At 43.0% G+C, this 19,141-nt stretch overlaps 1 protein-coding gene across 8 annotated transcripts in view; it reads left to right on the forward strand.

The window, feature by feature from the left end:
* The first annotated feature begins 1,326 nt into the window (after nucleotides 1-1,326).
* LOC129865272 (bromodomain-containing protein 1-like) overlaps nucleotides 1,327-19,141 on the forward strand; it is a 34,696-nt gene continuing 16,881 nt past the window's right edge. For 2 of the 8 annotated variants that reach the window (XM_055937904.1, XM_055937905.1), the window contains exons 1-10: nucleotides 1,328-1,844; nucleotides 2,467-2,520; nucleotides 3,292-3,385; nucleotides 3,549-4,123; nucleotides 8,589-9,406; nucleotides 11,686-11,851; nucleotides 12,164-12,295; nucleotides 12,489-12,617; nucleotides 13,301-13,613; nucleotides 13,862-14,164. In XM_055937904.1, coding sequence (XP_055793879.1) covers nucleotides 2,518-2,520; nucleotides 3,292-3,385; nucleotides 3,549-4,123; nucleotides 8,589-9,406; nucleotides 11,686-11,851; nucleotides 12,164-12,295; nucleotides 12,489-12,617; nucleotides 13,301-13,613; nucleotides 13,862-14,164 — 2,533 coding nt within the window. In that variant the 5' untranslated portion in view covers nucleotides 1,328-1,844; nucleotides 2,467-2,517. Of the gene's footprint in view, nucleotides 1,845-2,466; nucleotides 2,521-3,291; nucleotides 3,386-3,548; nucleotides 4,124-6,424; nucleotides 6,506-8,588; nucleotides 9,407-11,685; nucleotides 11,852-12,163; nucleotides 12,296-12,488; nucleotides 12,618-13,300; nucleotides 13,614-13,861; nucleotides 14,165-19,141 lie in introns of those variants that run through there. The other 6 variants (XM_055937903.1, XM_055937907.1, XM_055937910.1 and 3 more) reach the window with 6 other exon arrangements.

Consider the following 19,141-nt stretch of genomic DNA (forward strand, 5'->3'; position numbering starts at 1 on the left):
TGTTTTTAAATTGCATAGCCTACTGTCTGTCGGAAGGGCGGCAGCACGCGCTACAAATACCAAATAGATGATTGAGTTGCAACTGCCATGTGAAGCAGAGACCCAGCCAGGCATATTTCAATATTTAAAAATACGATCTCGGAAAAACTGTTTGGAAAGGCAATGGTGACAATAGTCTTAATATTTATAACTTAATTGAGCGAACAATAACCTATTTTATTGGCATCCTCGGAGAACATTGGCATTATCCTCCAGAATAAATTGGCATTATCCTCCAGAATGGGTTACCCTGTAATTTTGGTCGTATACCACCCTGCATACCACTGCTGGCTTGCTTCTGAAGCTAAGCAGGGTTGGTCCTGGTCAGTCCCTGGATGGGAGACCAGATGCTGCTGGAAGTGGTGTTGGAGGGCCAGTAGGAGGCACTCTTTCCTCTGGTCTAAAAAAAAATATCCCAATGCCCCAGGGCAGTGATTGGGGACACTGCCCTGTGTAGGGTGCCGTCTTTCGACGTTAAACGTGTGTCCTGACTCTCTGAGGTCATTAAAGATCCCATGGCACTTATCGTAAGAGTAGGGGTGTTAACCCCGGTGTCCTGGCTAAATTCCCAATCTGGCCCTCAAACCATCATGGTCACCTAATAATCCCCAGTTTACAATTGGCTCATTCATCCCCCTCCTCTCCCCTGTAACTATTCCCCAGGTCGTTGCTGCAAATGAGAACGTGTTCTCAGTCAACTTACCTGGAAAAATAACGTTAAAATAAAAAAATAAAAAATAAAATATGGGGCGGAGCAATAAGTAGACCAGAGTGGCCCCGATCAGAAAAAATGACCAATCACACTCCCTCATTTGATTGGTCGACTAGGCGGGCCTTCTGACTTCGTGACTGTGGTAATTAGTGACGAACTCTTCTGGCATGGATTTTATTACTAACCCAAGATAGACGAGGGCCTGTCGTTGCCAATTGGAGGAAATTGAGTAGAGCCAGGCACAAGCTAGTGAAATCCTATTGGCTCGTTCTAGCATTTATTTGCATATTTCCGTTAGGGAACGCCCAGTCTGAAGCGCGCGTGTGCAATAACTCAATTCGCCCTTGCACTCCTAAACAACGCTATTTAAAAAATAAATATTTTTTTGGGGCAATGGCTAAAGTCTACAAAACTCAGTCCGCTCTGTTTGTTACAGATTCTTGTAAACAGAAAACTGCTCACCGATGAAAATGTTTAATCGTTGAGCAAATTTGCAGAATTAAGCCCAAAATCCATCTAGCGCAATCTCTCCCACTGCCATAAACTGGGCTTCCTCTCATCACCATATTTTGTAGTGAGTGTTAAACGCTACCGGATGCGTCACATTTATACATCCTGTGATATATCGGGCTCATTGTTCTATTTGTGCGTGTACTCTGTGCACGCACTCTACAACATTACCTATTGCGTCAGTAGTTGCGTCGTGCACTGCATTGTTGTGGTGGGGGGCTCGAGCATGCAGTTGCTGCCTCTAAACGGTTCCAGGCTATAGGGAGGAAGCCAATTCAGATCAATGAGCAAATACTTTTATACGCATGATAGAACCCAATCTAGTATTTAGCAAGACGCAGAGAGCTCCCAACTGCATTCTTGTCATTTACTACTGAAAAAGCCTAAGCATCTCCCGTTGAATGAGAACATTGTTTACGCGGAATTACAGTCTCTGAGCAGGCCACATCGCCATTGCTTCCAAAGGCTTTTGACAAGCTTTTCTATCTGTTACAACCAGCAAAGCTTTTTCTAGCTCTGAGGTGTGTGTGCTTTTTTTTATTTTTCCGATGCATTTTGTCATGGATTATGAAGCGCATAGTCGGTCAGTAACTGATTTAATTCTGCATGTGTTATAGGAAGCACAATACACGTTTAAAGGGCTCCGTTGCCTTGTTTTGTTTGACGCCATTTGCTAACGTTAGGTTGTTAGCTAACTAACTAGCATTAGTAGCTACAGTAATGTTATTGTTAGCTACTAATCAAACCAAATCAAATGTATTTATATATCCCTTCTTACATCAGCTGATATCTCAAAGTGCTGTACAGAAACCTAGCCTAAAACCCCAAACAGCAAGCAATGCAGTTGTAGAAGTATGGTGGCTAGGAAAAACTCCCTATAAAGGCAAAAACCTAGGAAGAAACCTAGAGAGGAACCAGGCTATGAGGGGTGGCCAGTCCTCTTCTGGCTGTGCCGGGTGGAGATTATAACAGAACATGGCCTAGATGTTCAAATGTTCATAAATGACCAGCATGGTCAAATAATAATAATCACAGTAGTCTGGATAAGAGCGTCTGCTAAATGACTTAAATGTAAATGTAGTTGTCGAGGGTGCAACAGGTCAGCACCTCAGGAGTACATGTCAGTTGGCTTTTCATAGCCGACCAGTCCACACTGGCTTCCTCTTTTTGTGCTATTTGTTGATATCGCTCTTTTCTTTCTTCAGCCAGCTGCTAGTTTGCTAGAAAGAACCATAACATCCTCGGGAACGGACCAAATGGTAAATTAAATGGTGCAATTTATCATGGTGCAGTGTATAGTTCGGTGGGTGGGGTGCTTGGCTCAGTTGGCTACCACTCCTAGGTGTAACAAAGTTGGTACAATTTAAAAAGTCTAAAGTAAACACTCCCCTTGCTTTACCCAGACTGTGTGAACAATATGTCCTCTCTGGCATAGCACACGCTACTGATTCCGACATTTAGATTTGTCTCTAGCAACCCAAAACATTTCTTGTGTCTGTCTTGTGTTGTAATGTTTAGGCTCTGTTATTTACTGCATGATCTCGCACTTTCAAATCTTGAAAGATCAATAATAATAACCAGACAGTATATATATATATATATATACTGTATATATATATATATATATATATATATATATATATATTATAACCACTCTAAAGCAACGCGTTCTCCATACAAACCAATGCAGAGATTTATCTTGTTGGAACTTCGAATTCAACTCTGATCTTGTCAGTAGCTGTCTTTACTGCAGCAGTGGTAATAACGTTAGCAGTTATCTCATACTTTTGCTGTAATGGGAAACCTGAGTTTCTTTTGAACACAAGCCATGCCTTTTCCCCTCTAATATTACTACTATCCTCTTGTCCGTCATGCATTTTAGTTGACACACTTTTTTATTCTTATGTCTCAGCAGATGCTCACCCAGTCCCACTCGCTATTATACATTATAGTTTCTAATGTAAATACATTTCCATAGCATTGTTGAATTTTAAATCCTCAAACTGATATCACACATTGTCCATCAACAGATAGCTGGAAGTTGGCCCATTCAAATTTCTTCACCAGTTGATGCTTGTCTAGATTGTCCTGGTGTTTGTCTCCTGGTTACCACACCCTTAGGAGGTAAAAACAGTCAAAATAATCTTTGTTTACACTGTTTTTTTTAAACCGAATGACATTGTATTGTGATGGTAATCTATGTCTGCTTCTGTTGTCTTCCTCATGCTTGTTTACTTTGTGTTGTAATATAGACTCATCTATGTACCTCTTTCTCTTCTCCTTGCAGCTGTTCAGGTGTCGAGGATGAGGAAGAAGGCTCGGCACCACAGGGTCCCCGTGCCCCAGCGGCCACCCTCCCCAATCCGGCCGTCCCCCAACAAACAGACTCTGACCTATGCCCAGGCCCAGCGCATGGTGGACATGGAGATTGACGGCCGGGTGCACCGGATCAGCATCTACGACAAGCTGGATGTGATCTCGGATGATGATCCTATGGCGCAGGAGATTATGGAGTGCACCAGCAACAAGGAGAACATGGAGAAGCCTCAGCAAACACTGATGCGCTCCGTCCGGTTAAAAAACAGCCAGGAGAAGAGGAGTGCAGCTACGGTCGCACAGAACCACACAACACATGGAGCTACAGCAGCACAGGCAGCACCAGCACAGACACTTCCAGAGGCCAAACTCCGGACTGTGGAGTATAACCTTCCAGCTGTCCCCAGGAGACCCCCAGTGTATTATAAGTATGTGGAGAAGACGTCAGAGGAGCTGGATGAGGAGGTGGAGTATGATATGGACGAGGAGGACTACGCCTGGCTGGAAGTAGTTAACAATAAGAGGAGGAGTGAGGGCGTCAGTCAGGTAGGATTTTTCTTTTTAAATTACGCCTTTTCAAAATTACAAAAATTAATGGTGAGGTTGCTCCCCCGTAGCCAGGGTGCCAGTCAATCCTTTTTGCCATGGGGTTTTGTACTGTGTATTTAAATACTGTATTCTCTACAGCTTATTCTTATCTTTCTACTACTGTACATTGCAGTTTAGTTACTCTTTATACAGTGCATATTTATTTATATACTCGATTCTTGACATACAGTTGAAGTCGGAAGTTTACATACACTTAGGTTGGAGTCATTAAAACTCGTTTTTCAACCACTCCACAAATTTCTTGTTAACAAACTATAGTTTTGGCAAGTCGGTTAGGACATCTACTTTGTACATGAAACAAGTAATTTTTCCAACAATTGTTTACAGACAGAATATTTAACTTATAATTCACTGTATCACAATTCTAGCGGGTCAGAAGTTTACATACACTAAGTTGACTGTGCCTTTAAACAGCTTGTAAAACTCCAGAAAATGATGTCATGGCTTTAGAAGCATCTGATAGGCTAATTGACATAATTTGAGTCAATTGGAGGTGTACCTGTGGATGTATTTCAAGGCCTACCTTCAAACTGAGTGCATCTTTGCTTGACATCATGGGAAAATGAAATGAAATCAGCCAAGACCTCAGAAAAAAATTGTAGACCTCCACTAGTCTGGTTCATCCTTGGGAGCAATTTCCAAACGCCTGAAGGTACCACGTTCATCTGTACAAACAATAGTATACAAGTATAAACACCATGGGATCACGTAGCCGTCATACCGCTCAGGAAGGAGACGCGTTCTGTCTCCTAGAGATGAACGTACTTTGATGCGAAAAATGCAAATATATCCCAGAACGACAGCAAAGGACCTTGTGAAGATGCTGGAGGAAACAAGTACAAAAGTATCTATCTATATTCACAGTAAAAAGAGTCCTTTATCGACATAGCCTGAAAGGCCACTCCGCAAGGAAGAAGCCACTGCTCTAAAACCGCCTTAAAATATCCAGACTACAGTTTGCCACTGCACATGGGGACAAAGATCGTACTTTTTGGATGAATATCCTCTGGTCTGATGAAACAAAAATTGAACTGTTTGGTCATAATGACCATCGTTATGTTTGGAGGAAAAAGGGGGAGACTTGCAAGCCGAAGAACATCATCCCAACCGTGAAGCACGGGGGTGGCAGCATCATGTTGTGGGGGTGCTTTGCTGCATGAGGGACTGGTGCGCTTCACAAAATAGATGGCATCATGAGGCAGGAAAATTGTTGATATATTGAAGCAACATCTCAAGACATCAGTCAGGAAGTTAAAGCTTGGTCGCAAATGGGTCTTCCAAATGGACAATGACCTCAAGCATACTTCCAAAGGTGTGGCAAAATGGCTTAAGGACAACAAAGTCAAGGTATTGGAGTGTCCATCACAAAGCCCTGACCTCAACCCTATAGAAAATGCGTGGGAAGAACTGAAAAAGCGTGTGTGAGTAGGGAGGCCTACAAACCTGACTCAGTTACACCATCTCTGTCAGGAGGAATGGGCCAAAATGCACCCAACTTATTGTGGGAAGCTTGTGGAAGGCTACCTGAAACGTTTGACCCAAGTTAAACAATTTAAAGGCAATGCTACCAAATACTATTTGAGTGTGTGTAAATGTCTGACCCACTGGGAATGTGATGAAAGAAATACAAGCTGAAATAAATAATTCTCTACTATTTTTCTCACATTTCACAATATTCAAATAAAGTGGTGATCCTAACTGACCTAAGACGGAATTTTTACTTGGATGAAATGTCAGGAATTGTGAAAAACTGAGTTTGAATGTATTTGGCTAAGGTGTATGTAAACCTCCGACTTCAACTGGAACTCGCTCTGATACACTCGGTGTACAAAACATTAGGAACACCTGCTCTTTCCATGACATAGAATGACCACGTAAATCCAGGTGGAAGCTATGATTCCTTATTGATGTCACCTTTTAAATCCACTTCAAATCAGTGTAGATGAAGGGGAGGAGACAGGTTAAATAAGGATTTTTAAGCCTTAAGTCAATTGAGACATTGTGTATATGTGCCATTCAGAGGGTGAATGGGCAAGACAAGATTTAAGTGCCTTTGAATGGGGTATGGTAGTAAGTGCCAGATGCACCGGTTTGAGTGTGACAAGAAGTGCAACGCTGCTGTTTTTTTTTTACGATCAACAGTTTCCCGTGTGTATCAAGAATGGTCCACCACCCAAAGGACATCCAGCCAACTTGACAAAACTATGGGAAGCATTGGAGTCAACAGACTATTGGAGGCCAGCATCCCTGTGGAACGCTTTCAACACCTTGTAAAGTCCATGCCCCAACAAATTGAGGATGTTCTGAGGGCAAAAGGAGGTGCAACTCAATATTAGAAATGTGTTCCTAATGTTTTGTACACAGTGTATAGCTACTGCTGTACATGTACTAAGAATACTATCTTGTGTAAATTTCATCTGGTGTACAGTCGTGGCCAAAAGTTGAGAAAGACACAAATATTAATTTCCACTAGTTTGCTGCTTCAGTTTCTTTAAATATTTGTGTCAGATGTTACTATGGAATACTGAAGTATATTTACAAGCATTTCATAAGTGTCAAAGGCTTGTATTGACAATTACATGAAGTTGATGCAAAGTGTCAATATTTGCAGTGTTGACCCTTCTTTTTCAAGACCTCTGCAATCCGCCCTGGCATGATGTCAATTAACTTCTGGGCCACATCCTGACTGATGGCAGCCCATTCTTGCATAATCAATGCTTGGAGTTTGTCAGAATTTGCGGGTTTTTGTTTGTCCACCCGCCTCTTGAGGATTGACCTCAATGGGATTCAGTTCTCAATGGGATTAAGGTCTGGGGAGTTTCCTGGCCATGGACCCAAAATATCGATGTTTTGTTCCCTGACCCACTTAGTTATCACTTTTGCCTTATTGCAAGGTGCTCCATCATGCTGGAAAAGGCATTGTTTGTCATCAAACTGTTCCTGGATGGTTGGGAAAAGTTGCTCTCGGAGGATGTGTTGGTAACGTTCTTTATTCATTGCTGTGTTCTTAGGCAAAATTGTGAGTGAGCCCTCTCCCTTGGCTGAGAAGCAACCCCACACATGAAAGGTCTCAGGATGCTTTACTGTTGGCATGACACAGGACTGATGGTAGTGCTCACCTTGTCTTTCCCGGACAAGCTTTTTTTCCGGATGCCCCAAACAATTGTAAAAGGTATTCATCAGAGAAAATTACTTTACCCCAGTCCTCAGCAGTCCAATCCCTGTACCTTTTGCAGAATATCAGTCTGTCCCTAATGTTTTTCCTGGAGAGAAGTGGCTTCTTTGCTGCTCTTCTTGACACCGGCCATCCTTCAAAAGTATTTACCTCACTGTGCGTGCAGATGCACTCACACCTGCCTGCTGCCATTCCTGAGCAAGCTCTGTACTGGTGGTTCCCCGATCCCGCAGCTGAATCAACTTTAGGAGACGATCCTGGCGCTTGCTGGACTTTCTTGGGCGCCCTGAAGCCTTCTTCACAACAATTGAAGCGCTCTCATTGAAGTTCTTGATGATCCGATAAATGGTTGATTTAGGTGCAATCTTACTGGTAGCAATATCCTTGCCTGTGAAGCCCTTTTTGTGCAAAGCAATGATGACTGCACGTGTTTCCTTGCAGGTAACCATGGTTGACAGAGGAAGAACAATGATTCCATGCACCACCCTCCTTTTGAAGCTTCCAGTCTGTTATTCGAACTCAATCAGCATGACAGAGTGATCTCCAGCCTTGTCCTCGTCAACACTCACACCTGTGTTAACGAATCACTGACATGATGTCAGCTGGTCCTTTTGTGGCAGGCCTGAAATGCAGTGGAAATGTTTTTTGGGGATTCAGTTCATTTGCATGGCAAAGAGGGACTTTGCAATTAATTGCAATTGATCTGATCACTCTTCATAACATTCTGGAGTATAGGCAAATTGCCTATAACAAACTGAGGCAGCAGAAAATTAAAATTTGTGTCATTCTCAATTTTTGTCCACGACTGTATATACGCATAGATTGCATTTGGATTGTTGTTACAGTGGTATTTGGGTTGTTTATTGGATTCATTTGGGCATTTCTTGATTTCTTATTTTCTTTATATATTTTTGATTGTGAACTTTGACATTATACTGCATTGTTAGGAGCTAATAACATAAGCGTTTTGCTGCAGCCACCATAACATCTCCTAAACTGTGTACGCGACTAATAAACTTGGATTTGATTTCAATCTGTTTCTGCTCTTTTGTCAACTAGACAAGAGAGCAGAAACAGACTGGCTGTCAGGCTAGCTCCCCCTCCTAAAGAAACAAAAACAAATTAATCACAGGCTAAGAAAAGAGTACAACACAACAATAGTCAACAATGTATAATTAATACGACAATTAATGTGCAACTGTTTACTGTTCTCCCTCCCACCACCAGGTGTCCCACAATGTGTTTGAGTTCCTGGTGGACCGCTTTGAAAAGGAGACCCAGATGGAGAAGGAGGGCCAGGACAAGCTGACCATAGACGAGGACGCTGTCTGCTGCATCTGCATGGATGGAGATGGCCAGGATAGCAACGTCATCCTCTTCTGTGACATGTGCAACCTGGCCGTGCACCAAGAGTGTTACGGTGTCCCTTACATCCCAGAGGGACAGTGGCTGTGCCGGCACTGCCTCCAGTTGCCCACCCAGCCCGCAGGCTGCATACTGTGTCCTAATAAAGGCGGAGCAGTGAAAAAGACTGACGATGACCGCTGGGGTCATGTGGTGTGCGCCCTGTGGGTGCCGGAGGTAGGGTTTTCCAACACGGTCTTCATCGAGCCCATCGACGGAGTCAGCAACATTCCGTCCGCCCGCTGGAAGCTCACCTGCTACCTCTGTAAGGAGAAGGGGGTGGGGGCCTGTATCCAGTGTCACAAGGCTAACTGCTACACCGCCTTCCACGTCAGCTGTGCTCAGAAAGCCGGACTCTTTATGAAGATGGAACCTATCAAGGAGGTTACGGAGACCGGCGAACCAACATTTTCGGTGAAGAAGACTGCTTACTGCGGGTCTCACACCCCCAACAGCTCGGTCAAGAGACCCCTCACCATCTACGAGGACACCAAACCCCAAAATGGATTGTGTTCCCCTCTGAAAGGGGAGAAGTGGAGGGGCGCCAAAGCACTGATGAAAGGCAGGAAGATGAAGAGCAAGAAGGTGGAGACAGAAAAAGAGGTCCCACCCGTGGCTGTGCCTAGCTTTCCTCCCCAAAGGTAGATTCACTCACCATTCATCTAAGAATCATTTTCATAATTTGCAGATGACCAGACGTATCAGTAAATGTGACAATACACAACATACAGTGCCGTGAAAAAGTATTTGCCCCCTTTCTGATTTTATCTATTTTCAGTTTTTCAACCAAAACATTAATATTAATATAACACAAAATGTTGATAATTATTTCATTTATTTAACATAATTATGCAATACCCAATGTCCCTGTGTGATTTTTTTGTTGTTACCATCTTACACTCAATAACTGGTTGTGCCACCTTCAGCTGCAATGACTGCAACCAAACGCTTCATGTAGCTGTTGAAATTTAATATTAGGTTTTGGTTGAAGATCTGATAACTTTCAGTGTAAAAAAATATGCAAAATAGAGAATCCGAAATGGGGCAAACTCGCTTCTGCCATCAAACTCATGCAACTTATCCAGAACACAGCAGCCCGCCTGGTTTTCAACCTTTTCAAGTTCTTTCATGTCACCCCTACGGGAGGGCAGCTCCCGCTCAGCCCAGTCCAAGCTCTTCTTCGTCCTGGTACCCCAATGGTGGAACCAGCTTCCCCCTGAAGCTTGGACAGCAGAGTCCCTGCCCATCTTCTGAAAACATCTGAAACCCTACCTCTTCAAACAGTATCTTTTATATAATCCTCCTCCTCACCTCGACCCCCCCCTCTGCATTTCACTTGCGTTTGTGAATAAACATTTTTTTAGAAGTAAAATAAATGCTGCAGTAGCTGTTTTCAAAGCATTTCTGTTGTTTTGTATCATAGCTGAATGCTAATTACACAAAGAACTATAAATCTTATAATATTCAACCTCATGTGCAGCAACACTGCCTGACTGGGGACCTGTGCGCACTGTGATTGAAGTGCGGCAGTAAGATACATTTTTAGATGCGCTACGCACAGGCATAAAAGTTGGTGTAATTTACTCAAGTCTAATAAAGTGAAACTTGTGTGTCTTGGCTATTTACATTGTTTTGTCCACAAGTTAGGTTGTTTTTCAATGTTTGAGTTTGTTTCAACTGCTAGCGAAGACAAATTGTCTACTAGTCAGATTCTCTATCTCACAGGCACACTGGACTCAAGCCTTGTCTTTGTTGCCATGGTAACATCCCACCCTTAAAGGGACAGCTGAAAATGTTTGTCTTATCTGGGATATTTTGGTTAAAAGACTCAGGTCACAAATAATGAAATAACATAGAGCAATATACGACATCACTTCTTACTAATAAGACATTTATTGTTTTAGAAACATTACAAAGCATGCTCATCTGGGCACCCGAGTGGCGCAGCGGTCTAACATGTTGACTACACCGCTCGCATCGCAAAATATATTTACACATACATGTTTTTCAATCATTGCACCCACACTGCTCGCACGCACCAACGAGCGTCTGCGTTGCCAAGCGCTAAAAAAGGAGTCAGTTCTATTTGTGACACTGAACGTGGTGCAAGTCCTGCCTCTCCCATCTCCTCATTGGTTTATAGAAGCATACACCACGTGCCATCTCTTCATTGGTTATACCTACGTGGGTGACTGAAAGATGAACTGAGGTCGGTCGGTCGTGGTAATACACCTTATTATGAAAGTTAGATGCCAATCACCATACAAAGTCCAAAGAAGAAAAAGCCTGGAAGGAGGAGAGATGACTAGAATCAATTCGGTTGACCGTTTTATGTGTGGATTAATTGTCAGAGTAGAGGACCTTGTGCATTTCAGGTAAAATAAAAACTCAACGTTTATATCCCGGTACAAATTAGCTAGCAACAGCAAGCTGGCTAAATAGGACAAATTAGCTAACAACTGCAAGCTAACTAGCTAGCTAAATATGTCCCCAAATTAATATAAGTGGTTCAGAGTTTGTTGTTGTTCAGAGCGTGTCATGATTGCGTTTGGTGTGAGGGGACAAAATAAATTTGCGCACGATGGTGCACGCCTGGTTTGGGCATGGTGAAAGGCACTGCATCTCGGTGCTTGAGGCGTCACTACAGACACCCTGGTTCGAATCCAGGCTGTATCACAACTGGCAGTGATTGTGAGTCACCATAGGGTGGCACACAATTGGTCCAGCATCGTCATGTTTTAGCCGGTGTAGGCCGTCACTGTAAATAAGAATTTGTTCTTAACTGACAGTTCACAGCACTGTGTAGAAACAGAGGTCAAGACTTAAAGTGAAATAACATGTTTTTCAATTTCAGACACGGGCATTTTCATTCAATAAGCCACATAGTAACAATTTTCAAATCTTCTCCATCTGTTCCTAGGTTAAACACCATCCTCAACCGGGTGTCTATGCAGAAGAAGAAGGCGTTTGTGGAGCTGGCTCTAAACTACTGGACTCTAAAGAGACAGGCGAGGAACGGCGTACCCCTCATCAGACGACTACAGTCCAGCCAACAGTCCCACCAGAAGACCCATGCTGCACTGCCGGTCAGTCAGATGGTCATGCACTCCTGTCCCCATGTTTCTGACACAATTCACGACCCCTGGCTGGTACACTACATTTCTTCTCACATTCCTATCATTATAACATACCCCTCTCCTTATTACCGTAGCAATGTCAAAGAGAACAGGCCAAAACTACCCAGAGGCACACGATTGTTTGTATATATGAGAGGTCCACTTCTCTCCTTGTTGGATTACAATTCCTCTGTTTTCTAACCCTAATGTTGGTGATATTGTTTTTTAACTGTACTTGTCTGTAATCTTTTCTAAATCTGATTTGTGTGATTCCCACCACAGAAGGAGAGTGAGGAGGAGAGCCGGGCTCTGAAGGAGCAGCTCAAGGAGTGGCATCGTCTAAGACTTGACCTGGAGAGAGCCAGGCTATTGCTGGAGCTCATACGCAAGAGGGAGAAACTCAAGAGAGAAGAGGTAGGTTAGATAACTGTAGCTGTCCCTGCAAGCCAACAATACATATATATAGCTCACAAGCCAACTATAAGACAATTAGTAGTATAGTATCAATTGGAGCTGCACCCCCCCTCTCTGTCTCTGCCTGTCTCTCTCCCTCCATGGTTCCATATACAGTACATCATGATGCTAATGGTCCCCTGTGTGTCCTCAGATGAAGCTGCAGCAGAGCCTGTTGGAGGTCCAGCTGACTCCCTTCAGTATCCTGCTCAGGTCTGTGCTGGAACAGCTACAGGAGAGAGACCAGTCCAATATCTTTGCCCATCCTGTCGACATCAAAGAGGTAACGCTTACTTACCATGGCTAGGAGAGCAGCTCTTACTATAACGTGTACATACGGCCTGAGATAGCCTTGCTGACGCGACTCGCATGGTACACAACCAGGGAGAGCCACTGGTTTGGACAAGAGTCCGTATAATAATGTAATATTTGGACAGAAATTCATCAAGTTTTTTAGTTTTCAAATGTTTTTTTTCCTCCCTGGAGAGTTTTTGTGTATTTTGGAGAGCTCTTGTGTATTTTGGATACAAAAATCCAACAGTTATAATGGAAGGGAGCGGCGCTCGGGGACTGTGTGTGGCTGTACATGTGGGTGTTCTAGGAAGAAAGACACCGAGGCACAGCCCCCTTCTTTATCAACTTCATTAACCCTAGCATCAAACAGCCTCTCCAGACTGTGAAGTCAGGAGTTTGGTGTCAGCCAGACTAGAGTTGAGATGCTGCTTTTGTCCTTTCACGTTTTTTTTTTTTACTTTCATGATTTTTAGTTTATTTATACTAGATTTATATCTAAATTCTTCATTCTCCTCCTAGCATAGCATCTGGCCCATCTCATTTGGACTGATTATAACATTTTCAAAAAGTATTTCCAAAAATATCAGACTGGATTTTACATTTACATCTCAATGTTCTGTATGTGCCAACTATCAGATGTTTCTATATCTCTGTCTATCATTAAACATTTAGGTGCCTGACTACCTTGACCACATCAGGAACCCCATGGACTTTGCCACTATGAGGAAACGCATTGACGACCAGGCCTACAGCAACCTGAATGACTTTGAGTCCGACTTCAACCTCATCATCTTCAACTGCATGAAGTACAACTGTAAGGATACCTTCTTCCACCGGGCGGCCGCCCGTCTCCGAGACCAGGGTGGGGCTTTGATCAGGAAGACGCAGAAGGATGTGGAACGAATCGGCTTCGAGAAGGACGGTGGGATGCACCTTTCCGAACCGCCCAAGATCGAAGCGCCTCCGCGGTTTTCCTGGGAGGATGGTAAAGACCTAGCGAGAAGAAGTGTTTGTAGGAATATAATGGATAAATCAGTCAATGTAGAATACTGGAACAGACAGCAGTGTTTGCACAGATCCAAATTAATTGAGACGCTCCTTTGAGCATTTTTGTCTAGGAGTTTGCTTCATCTGGATCCTCAATATAGTTCTACTTACCTAGGCTACTCATTGTTTAGTTAACATCAAGCAAATGTCTCCCAATGACAGTATTATCTTGTTGTCCTTTCCCAGTGGACCACTTATTGGTCCCAGCCAACCGGCAGCACATGCCTCTGGAGGAGCAGCTGAAAGAGCTGCTGGAAAAACTGGACATGACGTACTGCATGAAGTCTAGTCCGTCGCGCTCCAAACGCCTCAAGCTGCTCAAGAAGACCATCAACAACGTGCGCAGTGAGATGAGCCTCAGCCTTAGGAGGGCCTCCCACCACTCACATTTGTACTTGTCTTCCTCCCACTGGTCATCCCATCCAGAAAGGAGTAAAGCTGGGGAGGCAGACGGGGTGAAGACCAATGGACAGAGCCCTGATAACAAGGGTAGGTTTTTTTCAAGTTGTTACGTTATCTGCATTGGGGAACTGTGTATATATGTGTGTGTATATACAGTTGAAGTCAGAAGTTTACATACACTTAGGTTGGAGTCATTAAAACTTTTTTCAACCACTCCACTTTGTGCATGGCACAAGTAACTTTTCCAACAATTGTTTACAGACCTATTATTTCACTTATAATTCACTGTATCACAATTCCAGTGGGTCAGAAGTTTACATACACTAAGTTGACTGTGCCTTTTAAACAGCTTTTAAAATTACATCAAACGATGTCATGGCTTTAGAAGCTTCTGATTGGCTAATTGACATCATTTGAGTCAATTGGAGGTGTACCTGTGGATGTATTTCAAGGCCTACCTTCCAACTCAGTGCCTCTTTGCTTGACATCATGGGAAAATGAAATGAAATCAGCCAAGACCTCAGAAAAATAATTGTAGACCTCCACAAGTCTGGTTCATCCTTGGGAGCAATTTCCAAACGACTGAAGGTCCCATGTTCATCTGTACAATCAATAGTACGCAAGGATAAACACCATAGAGACCACAGACCACGTAGCCGTCATACAGCTCAGGATGGAGACGCGTTCTGTCTCCTAGAGATAAGCGTACTTTGGGGCGAAAAGTGCAAATATATCCCAGAACAACAGCAGAGGACCTTGTGAAGATGCTGGAGGAAACGGGTACAAAAGTATCTATGTTCACAGTAAAATGAGTCCTATGTCGACATAACCTGAAAGGCCGCTCAGCAAGGAAGAAGCCACTGCTCCAAACTGCCATAAAAAAGCCAGACTATGGTTTGCAACTGCACATGGGGACAAAGATTGCACTTTTTGGAGAAATGTCCTCTGGTCTGATGAAACAAAAATAGAACTGTTTGGCCATAATGACCATTGTTATGTTTGGAGGAAAAAGGGGGATGCTTGCAAGCCGAAGAACACCATCCCAACCTTGAAGCGCGGGGGTGGCAACATCATGTTGTGGGGGTTCTTTGCTGCAGGAGGAACTGGGGCACTTCACAAAATAGATGGCATCATGAGGGAGGAAAATTGTGTGAATATATTGGAAGAAACATCTCAAGACGTCAGTCATGAATTTAAAGCTTGGTCACAAATGGGTAATCCAAATGGACAATGACCCCAAGCATGTTTCCAAAGTTGTGGCAAAATGGCTTAAGGACAACAAAGTGAAGGTATTGGAGTGGCCGTCACAAACCCTGACCTCAATCCCATAGAAAATGTGTGGGCAGAACTGAAAAAGCTTGGGCGAGAAAGGAGGCCTACAAACCTGACTCAGTTACACCAGCTCTGTCATGCGGAATGGGCCAAAATGCACCCAACTTATTGTGGGAAGCTTGTGGAAGGCTACCCAAAACGTTTTACCCAAGTTAAACAATTTAAAGGCAATGCTACCAAATACTAATTGAGTGTATGTAAACTTCTGACCCACTGGGAATGTGATGAAAGAAATAAAGTTGAAATTAATCATTCTCTCAACTATTATTCTGACATTTCACATTATTCAAATAAAGTGGTGATCCTAACTGACCTAAGACAGGGAATTCTTACTAGGAATAAATGTCAAGAATTGTGAAAAACTGAGTTTAAATGTATTTGGCTATGGTGTATGTAAACTTCCGACTTCAACTGTATATATGTCCTTGTTTTTTTAAGAAAATCACCTTTTTTGTCCATTTTAAAATAACATCAAATTGATCAGAAAGACAATGTATGTAAATGACTATTGTAGCTGGAAACTGAATATTTTTTTAAATGGAATATCTACATAGGTGTACAGAGGCCCATTTATCAGCAACCATCACTCCTGTGTTCCCATAGCATGTTGTGTTAGCTAATCCAAGTTTATGATTTTGAAAGGCTAATTGATCATTAGAAATACCTTTTGAAATTGTTAGCACAGTTGAAAACTGTTGTTCTGATTTTAAAGAAGCAATAAAACTGTCCTTCTTTAGACTAGTTGAGTGTCTGGAGCATCAGCATTTGTGGGTTCGATTACAGGGTCAAAATGGTCAGACACAAAGGACTTTCTTCTGAAACTCGTCAGTCTAGGCCAGCATCCCGGAGTCGCCACTTTAAATGTTGACGTTGAGACTCAACTAGTGTATTGAAGGCCAGTTGTATTGCTTATTTAATCAGAAAAACAGTTTTCAGCTGTGCTAACATAATTGCAAAAGGGTTTTCTAATGATCAATTAGCTTTTTAAAATGATAAACATGGATTAGCTAACACAATGTGCCATTGGAACACAGGAGTGATGGTTGCTGATAATGGGCCTCTGTACGCCTATGTAGATATTCCATAACAAAATCTGCAGTTTCCAGCTACAATAGTCATTTACAAAATTAACAATGTCTACACTGTATTTCTGATCAATTTTATGTTATTTTAATGGACACTTTTTTTTGTTGCTTTTCTTTCAAAAAGTGACCCCAAACTTTTGAACCGGTGTGTGTGTCCTATCTGATCCTATTCTATCTATCTGCAAAAAAAGAAATGTCCCTTTTTCATACTTCTTCAATGAACCATAAACAATTAATGAACTTGCACCTGTGGAGCGGTCGTTAACATCTCCTGGGTAGTGGGCAGTATTTTGAAGTTTGGATGACAAACTTTGGATGCCCAAAGTAAACTGCCTGTTACTCAGGCCCAGAAGCTAGGATATGCATTGTAGTATTGGATAGAAAACACTCTGTAGTTTCTAAAACTGTTAAAATAATGTCTGTGAGTATAACATAACTGATAAGGCAGGCAAAAACCCGAGGAAAATACACCCAGGAAGTGGGATTTTTTTGATGTGAGTTGTTTTCCATTGAATGCCTATTGACTATGTTATGGGTTAGGCCCCAGATTGCAGTTCCTATGGTTTCCACTAGATGTCAACAGTCTTTAGACATGCTTTCAGGCTTGTATTTTGAAAAACGACTAGTAAAAATACCTTTTTGTCAGTGGACAGGGGAAGTATGCAGAGCTGGATTGGGCGCATGACCGTGAGCGCTCCGTTCGTTGTTTTTCCTTTCTATTGAAAACGCTATTGTCCGGTTGAAATATTATTGATTATTTAGACAATAGACAACCTGAGGATTAATTATAAACATCGTTTGACATGTTTCGACGAACTTTACCGGTACTATTAGGATGTATTCGTCTGCATGTTTTGACCGCCCTGGAGCCAGTGGATTACTGTACAAAACGCGCCAACAAAACTGAGTTTTTGGGACATAAAGAGGGAATTTATCGAACAAAACAAACTTTTGTGAATCAGGGAGTCTTGTTAGTGCAACCATATGAAGATCATTAAAGGTAAGTGATTCATTTTATCGCTATTTCTGACTTTTGTGACTCCTCTTCTTGGCCATCACATGTTTGTATGCTTTTGTAAGCGGGGCGCTTACGCCGTAAAGCCTTTTTGAAATCTGACACAGCGGCTGGATTAACAAGAAGTTAATCTTTAAACCGATGTATAACAATTGTATATTTTATGAATGTTTATTATGAGTATTTCTGTATTTTGAATTTGGCACTGGATGTTGGCCAGGTGGGACGCTACCATCCCACCTGGCCAAGTTTTTAAGACACTAACAGCTTACAGACGGTAGATAATTAAGGTCACATTTATGACAACTTAGGTCACTAAAGCGGCCTTTCTACTGACTCTGGAAAAACACCAAAAGAAAGATGCCCAGGGTCCTTGCTCATCTGCGTGAACGTTCCTTAGACATGCTGCAAGGAGGCATGAGGACTGCGGGTGTGGCCAGGGCAATAAATTGCAAACACGTGGTCTGCCACTGCGAGGACGATCAGCTGTCCGTCCTGTAGCGTTGTCTTAGGCGTCTCACAGTACGGACAGCTGATCGTCCTCGCAGTGGCAGACCACGTGTAACAACACCTGCACAGGATCGGTACATCCGAGCATCACACCTGCGGGACAGGTACAGGATGGCAACAACTCCCGAGTTACACCAGGAACGCACAATCCCTCCATCAGTGTTCAGACTGTCCGCAATAGGCTGAGGCTGGACTGAGGGCTTGTAGGCCTGTTGTAAGGCAGGTCCTCACCAGACATCACCGGCAACAACGTCGCCAATGGGCACAAACCCACCGTCACTGGACCAGACGGGGCTTGCAACAAGTGCTCTTCACGAGTCGCGGTTTTGTCTCACCAGGGGTGATGGTCGGATTTGCGTTTATCGTCGACGGAATGAGCGTTACACCGAGGCCTGTACTCAAGCGGGATCGATTTGGAGGTGGAGGGTCCGTCATGGTCTGGGGGCGGTGTGTCACAGCATCATCGGACTGAGCTTGTTGTCATTGCAGGCAATCTCAACGCTGTGCGTTACAGGGAAGACATCCTCCTCCCTCATGTGGTACCCTTCCTGCAGGCTCGTTCTGACATGACCCTCCAGCATGACAATGCCACCAGCCATGCTGCTCGTTCTGTGCTTGATTTCCTGCAAGACAGGAACGTCAGTGTTCTGTCATGGCCAGCGAAGAGCCCAGATCTCAATCCCATTGAGCACGTCTGGGACCTGTTGGATCAGAGGGTGAGGGCTAGGGCCTTTCCCCCCAGAAATGTCCGGGAACTTGGCTTACGGCAGGGTAGCTCTCTCTTCAGTATGACCAAGTCCGACAGTAGCTAGGTTTCCATCCAATTTGTGACAGATTTTCATGCAAATATTCTTAAGTTTGCATAAAGAAAATCAGCACTTTTCATGTACCGAATGAACATTTTAAGTTCAATGTGTTTCCATTGTATTTTAAAGTCTACTGATGGTTTTGTCACTAAAACTGTTGCGATATATAGCAAACTTGCCCAATCTGATTTTGTTGCATGTTCTCTAAAAAAAGCAGTTCACTGATAATGTACCAGTTAGATTATATAATGAGATATGGATAATGCCAATATAATTTTTATTTAATAATTAACAACCAAAGTATCGATCATCATGT

The sequence above is a fragment of the Salvelinus fontinalis genome, chromosome 11 (genome assembly GCF_029448725.1).
Source record: "Salvelinus fontinalis isolate EN_2023a chromosome 11, ASM2944872v1, whole genome shotgun sequence".
Taxonomy (NCBI): Eukaryota; Metazoa; Chordata; class Actinopteri; order Salmoniformes; family Salmonidae; genus Salvelinus; species Salvelinus fontinalis.